Raw genomic sequence first — 18,033 nt, 5'->3', positions numbered from 1 at the left:
CTCAGGTAGGAGTCTGTCTTAGGTCTTGCCTGTGTCAGGCTCTGAATACCAATGGGTAAAACTTTTGTTTCCAAAATTAAGTACTCCTCCAATGGAGTTGCTTATTTACATTTTGTCTCTAGGTAACATCTTAAAAGTCTCTTAAATAGTAAAGATTTTTGTTTGTTTTTTTACCATAAAAGGAATCAATCCCTTGCATCCTTCCTCTACATCTGTGATTAGATTTACAGCCCTCTTAAATCTCTTTTTAAATAGCACATTAGGTTGTTCAGCTAGCGTGAAGTATTTGCTAAAAAGAAAAATCAATAACAAATTATTCAAAGGCTGTTGCCTTCATCCCTTTGCCAGGCACTTGGGAGTTTATGGATAGGTTTCAAGCTTCTACTTGAGAAAAAATAGATGATGCCTCACAAAGCTGAAAAGGATTATGCAACGCATGGTCCTTTTACTGGATGCTTAGAACCCTTTCAATCAGCTAAACTGTTCAATTTTACACAAAAGTTAAAATATGAGTTGTATGGGTAATATAAGAGATTTATAATAAGGATGTTACAAGACAAAGAAGACATGCATTTAGTTATACTCATTGGACTGGATAAAACAACAACACATTTATTTATCTTTATTTATATAGTGCCAACATATTACTTATAGATTTACAAAAATTATTTTTTTGTTATTCACACAAGCCCGTGCCCCAGTGGTGCTTACAGTCTTCAGTTCTTTACCACACAAACACACTCAATCTAGGATTACTTATGTCCAAAGTCAGATAATATACCCACCTACTGGTAGGAGTCAAAGAAATATGTTGAAATATGTAGAAATACTTTAGCTTGTGCAATAGAAGAAGGACTACTGTGGGCCTTCCCTCAATATGGATGTGTACAGTATTTCTTGTTACTTATGGAAGAGGGTATTATAGGCATTATTGATACTACATTGCCCAAACTGTAAGTAGGTGAGTGTGACCTGGGTGCTCTAGGGCTTCTGCCGGTGTGAAGGATACTTATGGCATGTGCGGTGTGGTGAGTTGTATACCGCTCCCCTTGTAATGATGACCAGGATCTACGCTGTGAAGTAAGAGGAAGGGAGGGAGTTGCCTGGACATTTGTCATGGGAAGGATTCTACCTCTTGCCCTCTAAATTGTAGTCCTGGTTTATGAGTTTCCCAGACCTGTTCATTATCTGCCTCTAAACAGACTTGGGAGGGAGATTCAATTCTCTGGAACATCCACAAGACACTTTGAGGCAGAGATTTGACAGCCCGTAAAGGTGCGAGGGAAAATGAGCTGATATTTCTACCGTAATTGACGGCAATGTGCGCAGCATGATGTCTCCTCGCCGCATTGCTGGCAATTGATTCTTTCCCCCTCAGTCTAAAGCAAAGCCCACAGGGGTACACAGTAGCGTTGTCTTTAAACAGGGGGTTTTAACAGCTGTGCATATGTTTGTGCTATATGCTATACACAGGAGAACCAAATGCATGTTTCCGATAAAATGGCGCTCTGTCTTGCCATGGTATGATACACTTTTGTCTTACTTATTTTAAAGAAAAAGAACCATATCACTTCAACGGGTTTTATCATATATTTTTCTCTTTTTTTGTTTCAGACAAGTCTTAATAGCATGACAAGTGTCTACAGTGAAACTGGGGACTATGGTAATGTGAAAGTCACAGGGGAAATCATACTCAATCTTAATTACAGCTATAAAACAGGCGCTTTGAACATTGTGGTAAAGAGCTGTAAAAATCTAGCCGTGGCTGACGAAAAGAAGAGCAAAACAGACCCGTAAGCATGTAGTCTTTTTTTACTTCTATAAGATATGGTTTGTATAATACGTAAATAATTACTTTGTGTAGTGTATAGAACTGTACACCCATATAAGCATTTTATTGGTTTCTTTCAAACTGTGTTTGGCTGACCTGCACTGTCTGTGTGAACAGCAGACACATATTGGTACCCAGATCAATGTACACTATTTTCAGAGCAGAATTCTTGCCTTTTGTATATGGTACTGCCCACAAAGCACTTTATTAGATTATTATACTGAAGATATTTGAAAGCAACATTTTTATGAGTAAATCAAGAGTATTAATTTAACAATTACTCCAGTTCCCAATAAAACTTTACCCAGTCCCAAACCATCCCTTCCTGAACATTGGGTCCTCTTCTGGAACCGCTGCAGTTTCCTGGATACTTTTGGAAAGCAGTGCAAAAATTCAATTTTGTTTTGGATAGCAAGATTATGCAAATGAGATAAAGGTGTGGGGGACATGATGAAAAGCACTTGATTTTTTGGTGTAGCTCTGAGCTGGACGAGATACGGTCCTATACTTTTAATGGGTAGGACACATTTTTTTTTAGCGACTCCTAGTCAAAGAAAGCTGCTTAAACTCTTCTAAGGTATAAACCAAATGTGTTATTTTTGGGGTTTGTTATGGCTTTGTGTACAAACTAGCAAATCATACATCCAATTTGTGTGAGCAGTAAAAGAACCATTGTCAGATCAATCACAGATCTACACCTCAAGCTGCAGTTCCTCTCATCTGTATGCTAATTTCAATTTGAAAAGGGATTTTTTTATCTTGCGGACTTAACACAGTATATACAATTTCATGTTTCTAGTTATGTGAAGGCTTATCTTCTTCCCGACAAATCACGCCAAAGTAAGCGGAAGACGAAAATAAAGACCAACACGACTAATCCTGATTTCAATGAAGTTCTCAAGGTGAGAATCTGTTCTTCTGCCTCATTGCAAATAGCCTGGAATTTCCCTAAAATTAAATCATACTGTGGGTATGTTATCTCTCTAATATTTTACTTGTCAAGGTTTTCCTTCTACCACATCAGTCATTTCTTAATGTGAGAAATATAGTTTAGTACATATAGTGAAAGCCGCAAGGATAGTTACTTCAAGAAACAAAGTGCTTCTTTACTCCCAAATACATGTTAGCACACCCGAATAATCCTCATCGTGCACATGCAGCACTCACAATACCATGTAGCTCTACTGGATGGAACTCTAGGAGGAGATCAGAGAAGTTCCCATACCCTTTATTATGGATTTCCCCCTACTTGCCATTACCAGGGCACACAAAATATTACACAGTTCAATGCAGGTTCTGCTGCTTTATGAAATTAAGCCCTCCTCTCTCTATATTGTCCTCTCTCGCTCTCGTTCTACTTAATCTATGTGTCTTGATTATAATGAGTTCTTTATGCGCAAAAATAAGAGACCACATTGGAAACAGACGGTTGAAAAAATATGATGATATAACGACACATCGGCCAATATTTTGCATTAGGAACGGTAAGCCTAGGGGTGGAAAAGACTGAGATTTGTCTCTATCCCCAAACAGTGAGGGTGGGAAATTACATTAACTGGGTAATCTGACAAACATAATTCTTCTGCGGGACGGGGATTTAAGGGTCATTGTGTAACTGTATTCTGATTTGTTACAAGAATGACAAGGATATTGATTGTAAGCTTGCAAGCAGGGCCCTCTTACCTCTCTGTCTGTCTGTCTGTATTACCCAGTATTGTTTTATTATTGTTTGTTTTCAATTGTAGAGCACTACGGAATTTACTATAAATAAAGGATGATAATGCTGTTGTTTATGTAGAAGTCATGTCTCTAGCAGATTGGACAAATCTTGGGGAACAATGGCTGTGTGCTTGCAGGCTCAAATTATTTAATGATGGCAAAAACAAAAAGAGTTTATGTAATGTGGTAAACTATAGAAAAATAAAAGACCCAACATTTCAAGGGAAGTAACAAAACAACAAAATGGTGAAGAATAATAAATTGTACAGTTTGCCTTATCCAGTGTGTGTGTTCAGTTTTCTTTTTTACATTGTTATTTTATTACTGAATGATTTGCAGAACATTATGTTTGTGAGGCAGAAGTGCTTTCATATTACTTTAGTGAAGTCTCTTTTTATATACATTTCTGTCATTCAACAGTAATGAGTTCTGATTGCAGTTCCTGACTGGCAGGTAAAATACGACATTATGGAACAAAGTGCAAGAGATTACAATTTTCAATTTACCGTGTAGCATCCGTTTTTCTTCTTTCCTTTTCTCTAGCTTTTAAAAGGCATTTTAACATATTTTGTAATTTCTATATGCATTTTCATCAGTGTACAAGCCACATCTACTCTTTTTAATGTATCCTAGCAACTATCAGGCAAATTGAAGTAGAAACTGTAGAAATAAAGCACGCTGAGAAGCTTAGGCAGAGATCAGCGCTAGCTACTTAGTGTTGGATATTAGAAATGAATCTGTATTCTGCAGTATATGGGATCTGAGGATAGACACAAGAAATGCAGGCTGCAGGAATGCTAGATAACATTACTTCCAGCCATATACGGAAAAAATATGAATATAAAGTGATCCAACTATTTCTGTAAGAGAGTCATTGGACCTCTTTTATAGTTGGACACAAGTCCACTTTGTTACCTAAAATACGCATTGTAAATGTGTAATGTAATTCCCAGTGCAGACTGTGGGACAAGTTAATATACTTAGAGAGGGAGAGGGAAGGGACGTGCAAACAAAGGTAAGTACAGTAAGGGTGCGTTAATGTAATCACAGCACATTCAGAGGGGGAATCACCCACACATACTCCTGCAAGGAAGCATATCTGTTGTCATGCTCAACCCATGGGTCAAGATTATGTCATTTTCCTGTTTGGTTTTTCACGGTGTCAGGCAGATGCACCAATTAGAATGATGAACTGTATTTAAGTGAAAGCTCTCTAATGAGCAGGGCCCTCCCAATCCTTTTCTTTAATGTCTGCATTTATTTTGTCTACCTTTTATGTCCCTGTTATGTGTGTGTCCTGTTTTCCCTACTGTATGGCACTGCAGAGTACTTTGGCACATTACGAATCAACAATAATAATAATGTTGCAGCTATAATTCGAATTTAGCAGTTTGGAGAATCAAATAATGATGGGTGAATTGTAATGTTCATTTTAGCATTTGTGTGTTAGAAGACAGGGCCGTCTCTTCCATTGGGCACGATGGGCAGGTGCCCGGGGGCCCTGCAGGCAAGGGGGGCCCGTCCTAATTATTTTTAAATACTTACCTTGCGGTCACATCAGCGGTGATCCGGCTCCCTCCCTGGTCCCCTCTTCCGTGCTGTGCTGTGCTCGCAGTGAATGCTGGACGTGATGTCACGCCCAGCATTCACTGCAACCACAGCACGGAAGAGGGCAGAAGAGACTCAGCGGCGCAGAAAAAAGAAGAGGATCGGACTTAAGGTAAGTTAAGGGGGCCCCTATATATATATATATATATATATATATATATATATATATATATATATATATATGTAAAAAAAAAGTGATTATATATATTATCACGTTTTTTTTTACATACATATATATTTTTTTTACACACACACACTCTATTTTTATATATATATATATATATATATATATATATATATATATATATATATTTTATTATTTTTCTTTTTTAGGGGCCTGGTACACTGCATTGCCCGGGGGCCCATAAAGTTGTTAAGGTGGCCCTGTTAGAAGATAACTATGTTTCTGAGTGGGGACTGTAGATTTCTTCACCCTCTACTGTCATTATATTGAGCTAGATTTTATACCCCAGGACGTTTACCTGAACCTAATACTAATTACAATTTTTTCCCCCCAGTATGTAATCAGCCACACACAACTCGAAACCAGGACTTTGCAGCTGTCTGTGTGGCATAATGACCGATTTGGACGTAACAGCTTCTTAGGTGAAGTGAATATTCCACTTGACACATGGAATTTTGAAAACCAAGAAGATGAATGTTTCACTCTTCAACCCAAGGTGGGCCATTAATCATTTTATTTTTATCCAATTGTATACACTAAAAGTGTATTTATTTTTATAAAGGGAAATTATTAAGGAACAATTAAGCAGTTAGAAGCAGAAAGTTCCTGTAAGAAATCATTTGTGTTCTGCAGATTTCTAGTGGTAATCTGCAAACTGATAGTTCAAAAAGTGAAGGTGGTGTTCTACAGAAGAGGAACCAGGAAGTTCTGGACAACCCAAGTTAAATACGTCAATACGTTTGGTTAATATAAGAAAACATATCTACTAGCACACTTGGTTACGGGTACAAACACATAGATCTGCGCTCACATACACTTGGTGAGTGGATCTAATAAGCCACAATCTCTGACTGACGAAAGCGAAGTCCACATCAACTGAACATGTCATATGACATCCAGAAGTAATATTTCCCTGCTGTTTAAAGAAATAAAAGAGGCTAGAAACATAGAATTTGATGGCAAATAAGAACCGCTTGGCCCATCTAGTCTGCCCATTTTTAACCCAGGGTAACCTCAAACCTTATTTGAGCCTTTATTATTTGTAAGGATATCCTTATGTCTATCCCAAGCATGTTTAAATTGCTCTGCTGTATTAGCCTCTACCACCTCTGATGGGAGGCTATTCCACTTATCCACTACCACTGTGAAGTAATTTTTCCTCAAATTTCCTCTGAACCTACTTCTCTCCAGTGTCAGTGTATGTCCTCATATTCTAATACGTCCCTTCTTTTGAAGAATGTTTCCCTCCTGCACCTTGTTCAAACCCACAATATATTTGAAAGTTTCTATCATGTCCCTCTTTCCCTGCTCTGCTTCAAACTATAAAGCAAAATATGTTGTGACACAGTAGTTAAAAGTGCTGCCTCACAGTAATTGGGCCATGAGTTTAATTACCACTTTGGCCCTATCTGTGTGTCGTTTGCATGGATTAAATGTCTTTTGACAAAATGGACACTAGCCTGTGTGTTGCTGTGTGGTGGGGGATTTAGATTGTAAGCTCCAATTGAGCGGTGACTGATTGATTGATTGAATGATTACATATCTTCAGTACAGCGCTTGTGCATATGATTGGTGCTAAATAAATGAAAATAAATAATTATTTAGATATAAAGTGTTGGTTGTCCTACTTTATTTATATAACTTGTAATACAACTTTGCCTAGAAAAAGGAGTCTATTTCGAGAGGGCATAGCCATATTAAACAAATTTCTTAAAGGACAAATATGCCAGTAACTTTAAATTTTTAGAAACACAACTGATATTACATTAAGTGGAATGTTTACTCTGTAAATGTCTTGTTTTTAAGATGGATATGATGTCTGATGTTACTCTGCAGTATAAGGGGGAGATTACAGTTGGCTTGCGTTATATTCCTCCTGAGAAGAACTTAACTCTTCCTTTGGAACCACTGACAACAGGTAAAAACACAGGCAAGAGCAGGATTTTGCATGGAGGTTATTGCAAATGTAAGAAATGTAGTAGAATGGGAACAATCACAGTGTCATCATGAGTTTCATTTAACTCTTTTTGTCATGTGCCATCATATTTTTGCTAGCTGTAGGGCTGCTGGTGCACGGTAAGCCCATTAAGGACGGCGTGAGGGCACTGCCCTTACAGGGGCGCCCTGCTATCCTACCTGGGCACCTTAGCCTCTGAGTCCCTGCTCTGAACAGGGAAGCAATCGTAATAGACATCTGGGTACATGCCCTGGATATATGCATAGCATACAAGTAATATATATACACGTTAAATATATATAAATCATGCTCTAGTGTACTTTAGAAACTACATTGTACAATCAATATATGTTAAGTTTGAATTTTAATTTGTCTGTTATGATGGACATCTATGCAAGAAACCATGTGTAATTTATTTTTGTATATTTTATATTGTTTAGTGGTCTGCTCTGACACAAACATGATTGTATTTTGTATAAAATGCAGGAGAGCATGTTCATACCAATAAGTTAAAGTAGCCTGAAGATGGACACAACCCTTTTTTATCAGAAATCAGTTTGTATATAAAATATTGCAAATTCTCCCACATAGTTTGTAGAAGATACTGTAAAAACTAAATGGTTTATCCTTAAATTGATCTCATTATCACCATATGCCAATGAGCCTGCCTCTGTTATTAGGCAAAATAAAATATTTGAAGCCACTTTAGCTCTGTGAATAGAACAGATGGGATAGTCGGGCTATTCTGGGCAACTCTGATGGCTGCAGGCTGCTTGTTAGTGCATGGTCTGAAGATTACAGTATGGTGGGTAGCAGTGAACAAAGGACAATTGTTTTATTTGTGTATATAATGACAACATTTATGATTCAAAACTTATTAATTGAACATCGTCAGATATTTTTTTTCTGCCTCTTATGTGTAATAAATTATTAGATAGTGCATGATTTTTTTCTGGATCGCACAAATGCATTGATAATCTGAAATGTTTTTCTGCTGTCCCGTGATTTATATAGAAAAGCACTGAATGATTTTGAAACCATTGATGTGAGTGTGTTTGTCACTGAGCAGCAAAAGTGTTATGAACAGTCAGTTGCACAGTTACCCTATACTGTCAATGACTGAAAGACACAGTGCAGAGATGATACAGCAAAGAGAACCTCACACCAGGATCAGCCTGGCAAGTGCCCTTACATAGAACTTTCTCTTTAAAGAGGAACCGAAGGCAAGAAAATCATATTTATGACAGCCAGAGCTAGAATGCAGGCCTTTCTAGCCCAAACATCTAACATACCTCTACATGCTCAAAGGATTCTATTTTCCCTGCTGCATTATTCTTTATATATTAATTTAGAACTTTTGTAAATGAATATTACACCCTGTTATATTTACTACGGTCTCTTGCTAGTATTGTTTTCCTATAATGACTGCACATTTATTGACATTACTATAAAGGCTATACATATAGAGCCTGAGTCATTAAGGAGAGCAAAGCATAAAAAAAGGAGTAACATTTGCACCCGGACAAAACCATGTTGGATTGGAGGGGGAGGTAAATTTAAAATGTGGGGACAGATTTATAGGTGGAGTAGGACATGTCCTAGATCAACTTTAAATGTCAGTGTAATAATAAAGCTAGCAAGTATTTGTGTGCTAGATGAAAAAACTGCCAGTATTTAACTTATGTGTAAAATAATAAACTAATTTGCACCCCTTGCATTGTAACATGGTTTGTCCCAGAGAACATTTACTCCTTTTTTGGGTTAATGACTCAGGCCAATACTGTACAGCTATGTATGTAGAGGTACTTGTACTTGCTGCTCTTCACAGGTAAGGAATTAACCCTGGCAATACCCCTGCAAACTACATAAACTGATGACTGGAGGGTGATGTAGCTGAGAGAGACTATAATAATATAATATGTCCTTTACAAAATATAATACAATAATGTATATTATATAATAATATTTTTATGGGATTTAGAAAGGTTGTAGGTATAGTTTCAGTTTTAATATAGGAATGGAAATTACACAGATTGTTTGTCTCATGACAAAACCTTAGCCCGCAGGATGTAGAGGTCATTTTCAATACAATACTGTTACAATTTTTCAGGAAAGAAAAGTTTTAGGAGGTCAAAGAAAGTTCCAATGCCAAGTGGAGGAATACTGGAGGTACTTGTAAAGGAGGCCAAAAATTTGACGGCGGTGAAATCAGGGGGGACGTCAGACACGTTTGTTAAAGGGTAAGGCTACGTTTTAATGTGTTATAGAAGCATAATATTGGCAACATAAATTAGGGTTTGTTTACTGCTTTTTTTCAGTCTAAAATAATACAGTATGAATGTCTACTAGCGTGCAGACACAGCACATATTATAATACAATAATACAGTATGAATGTCTACTAGCGTGCAGACACAGCACATATTATAATACAGTATGAATGTCTACTAGCGTGCAGACACAGCACATATTATAATACAATAATACAGTATGAATGTCTACTAGCGTGCAGACACAGCACATATTATAATACAGTATGACTTTCTACTAGCATGCAGACACAGCACATATAATAATACAGTATGACTTTCTACTAGCGTGCAGACACAGCACATATAATAATACAATATGACTTTCTACTAGCGTGCAGACACAGCACATATAATAATACAGTATGACTTTCTACTAGCGTGCAGACACAGCACATATTATAATACAATAATACAGTATGAATGTCTACTAGCGTGCAGACACAGCACATATTATAATACAATAATACAGTATGAATGTCTACTAGCGTGCAGACACAGCACATATTATAATACAGTATGAATGTCTACTAGCGTGCAGACACAGCACATATTATAATACAATAATACAGTATGAATGTCTACTAGCGTGCAGACACAGCACATATTATAATAAAATAATACAGTATGAATGTCTACTAGCGTGCAGACACAGCACATATTATAATAAAATAATGGATAACACAGATGACCTTATATTCTATATATGAATATTTTTTCAGTTTTGTTTGGGTTGTTGTTAATGTCTGTAGCATTTGGTGTATGAATAATATTTTTATTTTAAGTAGTTTGAAGGAAATCTCATGCAAGCATTCTGTATGTTATTATTTGGTCACTGGGTGTCACTTTACTACTAAAGTCCATTAATAATAGTTGTAACTCAAGTCTTGTTATCATTATAGATGCTCATACTTAGGACAAAGAATGGTGGCAAAATCCTGTGTATAAATAGGAATATTTTTCCTTTAATGGTAGATTTATATGCTGAGAGGCTGTACTGGGATTTATTTGCCGATCTGAAGTTAAAAGTAAAAGACCTGAAATTAAATTTAAATTAGTCCAACACCAATACAGCAGCCGTTACAAATGAAAGCACCAGTCATTGCAGTTGAAGGGAATATAGAAGAAATTGATGAGCTAATCTCAATATGATGGGGCATAGTGTCACCCCTATATCTCGTTGTAGGAAATGTACCCACAGCAAAAATAGCCCAGTCGAGCCAAAAGCACATTAGACTGCTCTGCTCAAGAAGGGCAAGAATGTATCCCACCTAATACACTTAAGCCTTAGTTTAATAGTTAGGTGGAATGAGAAGTGGCATTGCCGCTTTAAAAACAGTGAGACACAAGTCGCAATTGAAAATGACGTAGTAACAACATTCCGTTGTTACTGGGGATCGTGATTTCTTATCAGACTGCCGCCCACTTGATCTGTCCTTCTTAAGGTCAGTCCTCCTTTCTTGTAAGTTGGCTAAGTCATTTTCGTTTTGGTACCATTGTGGTAGTCACTGTCGGTGGTATCAGCACCGTTAAAGTGACTACCACTGAATGCAGATTGGGTGTCCCTCAATTTCCATTGTAGGGATTTTAAAATGTTTTAAATTTATATACACATGTATTAAAAATGTGAATTCTCTGTAATAGCTAAAATGAGCATTCTCCTATTCTTATTCAAATGCTTCAAATAAAGTTACTCTACAGCAATTCAACCTCCGTGGAGGTAGTCAGCTTATTTCGGAGTAGAATTTGTATTCATTTTGGGTATGATGTCTATTTTGGAGTGTGCTAACAATTTATTAAGTTAGTTGTTTTTCATCCCTGCAGATATTTATTACCAGATAACAACAAATCAACAAAGCATAAAACTTCCATAATTAAAAAGTCTGTGAACCCTCAGTGGAACCACACGTTCTCCTTCACCAGTCTCCAGCCCAGCGATCTGCATAATGTGTGCCTTGAGCTTACAGTGTGGGATAAGGAATCCTTGTCCAGCAACATTTTCCTGGGTGGAGTGTCTTTGGGCAGTGGCAGCGGTAAGTACTCTGTCATGTGACTAAACACTTTATAGAGTGCTCTGTAACTGATGTATTATGACATAAAACAGAATGGATGAGGTGCAAAAGTGTGGATAGGCAGGCCCGGCACTCCCATTAGGCAAGGTTAGGCACTTGCCTAGGGCGCCGGGCTCTGGAGGGCGCCTTAGAAATAAAATTACTTTAAAATCTGTGCGGCGACCGCTGACCATACCTTCCACGGCCGCCGCACAGCGTTCAGATAAATCCACAGGGAGGGGGGGGGAAGGGGCTATTGATCAACACTGCCGCCTCTCTGCTCCATCTCCTCCCCTCCACTCACTGACTGTCGGGCGTGACATCATCATCAAGGCCCGATTTTGACAGTGCGCCTAGGGCGCCAAGGGCCCTAGCACCGGCCCTGTGGATAGTATACACTGTATAAATATGTACATACATAGCACTGACCGAAACCGCTTACCAGAATGTACAACGCTGTACTATGGGTGTTATTGTTAGAATACAAACTATATTATGTAACCAGCAGATGCATTACAATCCTGCACCTGCATTTGATAAAATGAGAACAAATCTATTGAAAAATATATACAATTTTATACTATGAAACAAATCATCTCTAACTTGTTAGGTAGAGATGAGCTGAATTTAGTGCAATTTAAGTTTCATGGCGCAACAGCCAGCGGTGCAATTTTTTTACTTCCTGTTTTGCTTTCCCATACCCATGGAATAACATTTCGCAATGTATTTTTTCATTCACATTTTGTGGAATTTATTGTCAGTGAATAAAACTTAGACAACAATAGGCAATTCAGAATGCTGTGTTATTTGGGGGGGAGGGGGATTCCGTGACAGTTTTGACATTTTCGCTAATCTCTACTATTAAGGAAATTAATTTAAAAGAAGGAGACCCATCATTTAGAATAATGTAGTTTCCTATTGACCAGAATGAAGTGCATAGTACTTTGGTATCTAAGTAATCTGAAGAAATAGCTGAATATATTGTGAGGTACGCTGACTGCGTGAAAATCAAGGGCAGAATCTTTAAAAAGTGCAATTTATTACATTTTGACCAGTCATTTAAATTTGCTGTTGAAAACACTCAACTCACAGAGCAGGGTAACTGTCTTTTGCACTTTTGATATGTTCAAGCTCATATTTCTCAATCTATGCCAAAGATTTAGTTCAAAGAGTGGTGCAGCCGAATATTGCCTCTATGTTCAGATGCGCATTTTGCTGCCTATCGCAGTAAGGAATCTCTGCTCATTTTTCTGTGCACCTCTATGGGGCGTGAGGGAAAATGAGCAGAGATTTCAGTCAGAACATTGAGGTAATGTGTCTCTGTGGACCAGGGCCTGATTAAGGGTTCTGGCCGCCCTAGGCTAATACGGCCGCAGCGCCCCCCCCCCCCCCCTCCTCCGAATATATAGGTGTATAGGAACACTCCTGAATTTGAATGTTCAGTGTATTCTCCAGCATTCAAATTTAGACAGATTGTGCCATTGTCTCTTACCTGTTCTTGCTCTTCTCTCTTGCAACTTTGTTATCCTCTCGCTGGGTTCTGGAAAGTTGGCGTCCTGTTTTGAAAATGCAAAAATGTATTATAATGCAAACCCTGAATGATTAGGCCCTTTAGTTAAAACAAAACACTCCATTATGGCCAGCTAAAAGTACCCCATTGGACAGGCATATATAAGCAATATCTGAATATTTGTTGTCAATCAAATACAAACCTCTACCAGCCCCATCTCACTAATATTTAGTATTCTAGTGATTGCTGAGACCACCCATGTGACCACCACACAATCATGAGATTCTGCCCCCCAAAGCCGTTCTATTTTTTAAATACCCCCTGCAGCCATTTTCCTTAACCACAACCCCCCCACAGCCATTTTCCTTAACCCCTGCTGCAGCCATTTTCTTTACCTCCCACCCTGCATCCATCCCCCTTGCAGCTATTTTCCTTACCTCCACTCTGCTAGCTAGCTATCCCCCCCGTCACATCAAAACTCCCCCAGTCACATATATCAGCCCCCCTCCTCTGCCCTCCTTCATACATATCAACCTCTCTACCTCCCTATAGATTTTCATGGCAGCCCCCCCCTCTCACCCTATAGATTTGTATGACAGTCCCCCTCTCCCTCCCTATACATATGCATGACAGTCCCCCCTCTCCCTCCCTATAGATATGCAGGGTAGTCGTCCCCCCCCCTCCCTATAGATATGCAGGGTTGTTCCCCCCCTCCCTATAGATATGCAGGGTAGTTCCCCCCCTTCCTATAGATATGCAGGGCAGTTCCCCCTCCCTATAGATATGCAGGGCAGTTCTCCCCCTCCCTATAGATATGCAGGGCAGTTCCCCCCCTCCCTATAGATAGGAAGGGCAGTTCCCCCCCTCCCTATAGATATGCAGGGCAGTTCCCCCCCCCCTCCCTATAGATATGCAGGGCAGTTCCCCCCCTCCCTATAAATATGCAGGGCAGTTCCCCCCCCCTCCCTATAGATATGCAGGGCAGTTCCCCCCCCCTCCCTAAAGATATGCAGGGCAGTTCCCCCCCGCCCTATAGATATGCAGGGCAGTTCCCCCCCCCCTCCCTATAGATATGCAGGGCAGTTCCCCCCCCTCCCTATAGATATGCAGGGCAGTTCCCCCCTTCACTTACCTGTAGTTGTGCCAGCGTCGCTCCTCTCCTCAGATCAGCAGATAGGAAGTGAAGACGTCCTGCTTCCTGTCTGCTGCACAGCAACAGGCAGCCTGGCGATTGGCTGTGTGTTGCTAACCACTGACCACCAATGCTTTTGATCGTCGAGCCCTCCACCCCCCCGCGGCGATCCCCAGCGGCGACCCCCCCCTCCCCCACCCCGAAAAAAAAATGAATGAAGAAAAAAAAAAAAAACTATTTAAAAAAAATAAATAAATAAATACCCACAGTGCAGCGCCCCCCGGGACCCAGCGCCCCAGGCTGCAGCCTGGTCAGCCTAGTGGTTGATCAGGCCCTGCTGTGGAATGTTCCAGGGACACATTGGCATCACTGGTCTCTTGAGAATCTGCCTCTTAGAATTCAGACACACTCAACCATTTGCAGCATGTCTATGTCAAACTCACACCTCAGTAGGGTTCAGTTGGCATTACTTGATCTGGTTATAGTCAAAGAGTTACAATACTTTAACTAGCATCACTCGAAACTTAGCCCGTTAGTCACGCTCTCCCTCCCAAAACAGGTTTTCTTTTTTTTTTTATCCTGGCCAACTAAGTCACAGATGTAAACTCTTGGGTTGCACACAGGCTCTCATACATACATGCCCCTGAAGGAACACGCTCATGCATTACAAGGACACTCTTTTGTGTACCTAAGGGGTTTTATGTTAAAAGGAAAGAACTAACTTGTCCTTAGGGGAGAATATATATGTACAAGTCTACATTCTGTGAGACTGTTTAACATTTTGCATTCAAACCTGCATCAAAGGCATTCACTTTTAGGCATCAATAAAAACTCAGTAATGTGTATGTGAAATGGATGGACAGGGGCAGGCCCGGAATGGTGAAAAGACAACATAGGCTTGGGGCAGTAGGGACAGCACTCTGCTAGTTCTGCACATCATTGTATTTATTTTTATGTTGTATGTGATTATCTATTTACATTTTATAAACATGTACCCATGGGCTCAGTTATGGCTGAATTAATTCCATGTATTTATCTCAGGGAAGCAGTGGGTATTGGAACTATTGTGAGCTATGACCATAGGGAGAATATGGGGCAAAACAGAAAAAGGTGGTTTAAGAGAGGGGGTCAAGAAAATGTAAGTCCGGACCTGAATATGGAGGATGCTAGCTTCCCAAATACTCCACATTTCAAATCACTCCTATCATGGATGTGTACGCAGTATAAAGTTATGAGTGACACTAATAAGAGATATTATTATTATAGCTATGCTGATCCTCACACAACAGTTTGGTTATAGTAAATAAATCATCTTTTAGAAATCAGGGCACTTTTCTTGAGATTCGTGTCCTTAGGGCCAAAGCCCCTGGAGATGCAAAGGGTAAAGCAGAGGAGGGGGGTTTACAGCTGATTCTGGAGTTTTCCTATACCAGGTTTACTATTGCACTGCCATTTTTAGTGCTGCAAAAGCAATTGCACCTTTTTGCAGTAAAAAATGTAATGTAATCGTTCTAGTCTGAATAGATTATACTGTAAATATGTGGAGAGAAAGAAATGGGATATATTTTTGGTGAGAGGCAAACCACGCTGTCAAAAACCTACACTTGACCCTGTGTGATGGATGTGAAAAAGTTAATGCTAGTGAACCAATGCTCGCTGCTGCTGCTGGAAGTGGCTTGGAGCCTAAGGTAAAATTTCTGTGGTTACTGTTGAAGTTAATTTAATATGACAAATCTATCTTATATAAGAGAGAGAGAGAAGTGTCAATGTAAAATGGCGTATGTCGTTTTCAGAATGTAATACTTGAAATGTTAAGACAGACCTGATTAAGTGAGTAAATTGTGCTGTTCCATCTGTTCCTTACATTTTACAGGTACAAGTTACGGAAACGAGGTTGACTGGATGGATGCTCAAGGTGAAGAACAGTATTTGTGGCAAAAGATGATGGACAGTCCTGGAACCTCGGTTGAAGGAGCCCTGATGTTGAGATCCACCATGGCAAAGGGCAAAAATACCAGTCAGAAGTCATAGATCTATCAGGACATTCTAGAAGATGTAATAAATAGACTATTATTTCTTACTTTCTGAGCTCATGCTTGGCTTATCTGTGTTGCTTCTTAAGAATTGATTGCACTCCCGCCATGGCTTATGTTACTGTAACAAGAGGATAGTTACTATACATCTGTATTTAGGTGGGATACCAAGTGCATGTACTGTAATGTAGTGCCAAATGTGTTTAACTTCAATTATATACAGGAATCTAATACTTGATCATGTTCTGCAAAGTAATCCTTAAAAGCCCAGTAACCTCAACTTATTTTTATTTTATTTTATATTGGATTATGTTTGTCACATCTGAATGTATGTATGTGCTAAGCATCATTTTTCAGTGTGTAGGGAATAAGCACAGATGTTGGAGCCGAATTTCACTTTGTCTACTGTTTGTGCAATGAACCATGTTCCAGCCATGTTCACTGTAATTCTGTGTTTGGCATTAATTCGCACTTGGTTGACCAAACTTCCTTTTTGCACAAGTTGAACTAACCTTTGAAGGGTAAATTTTAGTTTATCTTTCTCTTGGTTATTTCACTACCAATTCCCCCAAAAGAAATACAGTGATTTAGTAAAACAATGGGGTTTAGCTGCCGACTGCCTGGAATCTCTTGACTAATTTAGAGCATAAAGGGACTATAATTTATTATAAATGTATAGACAGCTGAAATTTAAAAGTAAACATTTTTTTGTATTGGCGAATCACTAGACAAGGCTGCAGGTCCCCAAGTATCTTATTTATAAACATATTTCATTCTATTGTCATGTTATAAGGATACCTCACAATAAGTAGTTACAAATAGGCAAATCCTCCTGTCCTTCCATATTATGTCTGTCTAAAGAAAATGGAAAATGCAAAATTTTGTTTTTCTTACACCAAGTCTGTAGTGTATTACAATTATTTCTTATCGTCTGCGTATGGATTCATTAAAAAACATAACATACTGTTCTAAAAATTCTTCACACTAAAATAACTGCTTTTGCAATGTTTTGATAATACAAAAAGCAGTACTCAAGATTACAGTGACATAAACACAGCATTCAGGCATTTCATAAATCCAAAAACATTATTTTGTTATGAAGATGTGCCAAATAATTTCACTGTACAGTATATTTATTGTAGACAAAAGTAGAAGACTTATAAGTTTAATATGATGTATTTGCTTATACTTATCAGTCCCGAGTATACCTGAGTCCTGTTAGCATAATGTAGGTGTATATGTTTTAAAAATCACAAGTATTTCCTTATATTTTCATCATTCACGTCCAATGCTGAGCCATATTCCTCTCAGGCTGATAATTGTATATTCATTCTATATGTTCGTTATTTTACTCCCTTGAGACAGGTCCCTGAAACAAGTTGCATACAGTTCTAATTAGATGTGATTTAAAAAGACCTGTATTTGAATTAAGATGTGAGCAACATATATACATGGTTTCATGAATAAAAATAAGTTCATTTTTCAATACATTTAATAGTGTCTATACTTAGAAGGCATATTTCCAAACATGATGTTTTGAGTATTCATGTGTTGTTATATGCTATTTTTAAATTTAGATTATGTAAGGTTTCATCACAACAAAAACAAACATTTCTTTACTTACATAATTTTATAGAGCATTTATACAATGTATTAAAGGCATCCTTATTTAAAGAAAAGTTTTGTTTAGTTTTATTTTGG

General features: G+C 38.5%; 1 protein-coding gene across 10 annotated transcripts in view; it reads left to right on the top strand.

The window, feature by feature from the left end:
• Positions 1 to 17,818, top strand: part of SYTL5 (synaptotagmin like 5) — a 138,214-nt gene extending 120,396 nt beyond the window's left edge. For all 10 annotated transcript variants that reach the window (XM_075196444.1, XM_075196446.1, XM_075196445.1 and 7 more), the window contains 7 exons: positions 1,615 to 1,793; positions 2,631 to 2,733; positions 5,677 to 5,838; positions 7,149 to 7,260; positions 9,410 to 9,539; positions 11,431 to 11,639; positions 16,173 to 17,818. In XM_075196444.1, coding sequence (XP_075052545.1) covers positions 1,615 to 1,793; positions 2,631 to 2,733; positions 5,677 to 5,838; positions 7,149 to 7,260; positions 9,410 to 9,539; positions 11,431 to 11,639; positions 16,173 to 16,330 — 1,053 coding nt within the window. In that variant the 3' untranslated portion in view covers positions 16,331 to 17,818. The remainder of the gene's footprint in view (positions 1 to 1,614; positions 1,794 to 2,630; positions 2,734 to 5,676; positions 5,839 to 7,148; positions 7,261 to 9,409; positions 9,540 to 11,430; positions 11,640 to 16,172) is intronic.
• The last annotated feature ends 215 nt before the right edge of the window (positions 17,819 to 18,033 follow it).

The sequence above is a fragment of the Mixophyes fleayi genome, chromosome 2 (assembly GCF_038048845.1).
Source record: "Mixophyes fleayi isolate aMixFle1 chromosome 2, aMixFle1.hap1, whole genome shotgun sequence".
Classification (NCBI taxonomy): Eukaryota; Metazoa; Chordata; class Amphibia; order Anura; family Limnodynastidae; genus Mixophyes; species Mixophyes fleayi.
Note: the sequence above shows the minus strand (reverse complement) of the source record. Positions and strands in the feature narration are given on the sequence as shown.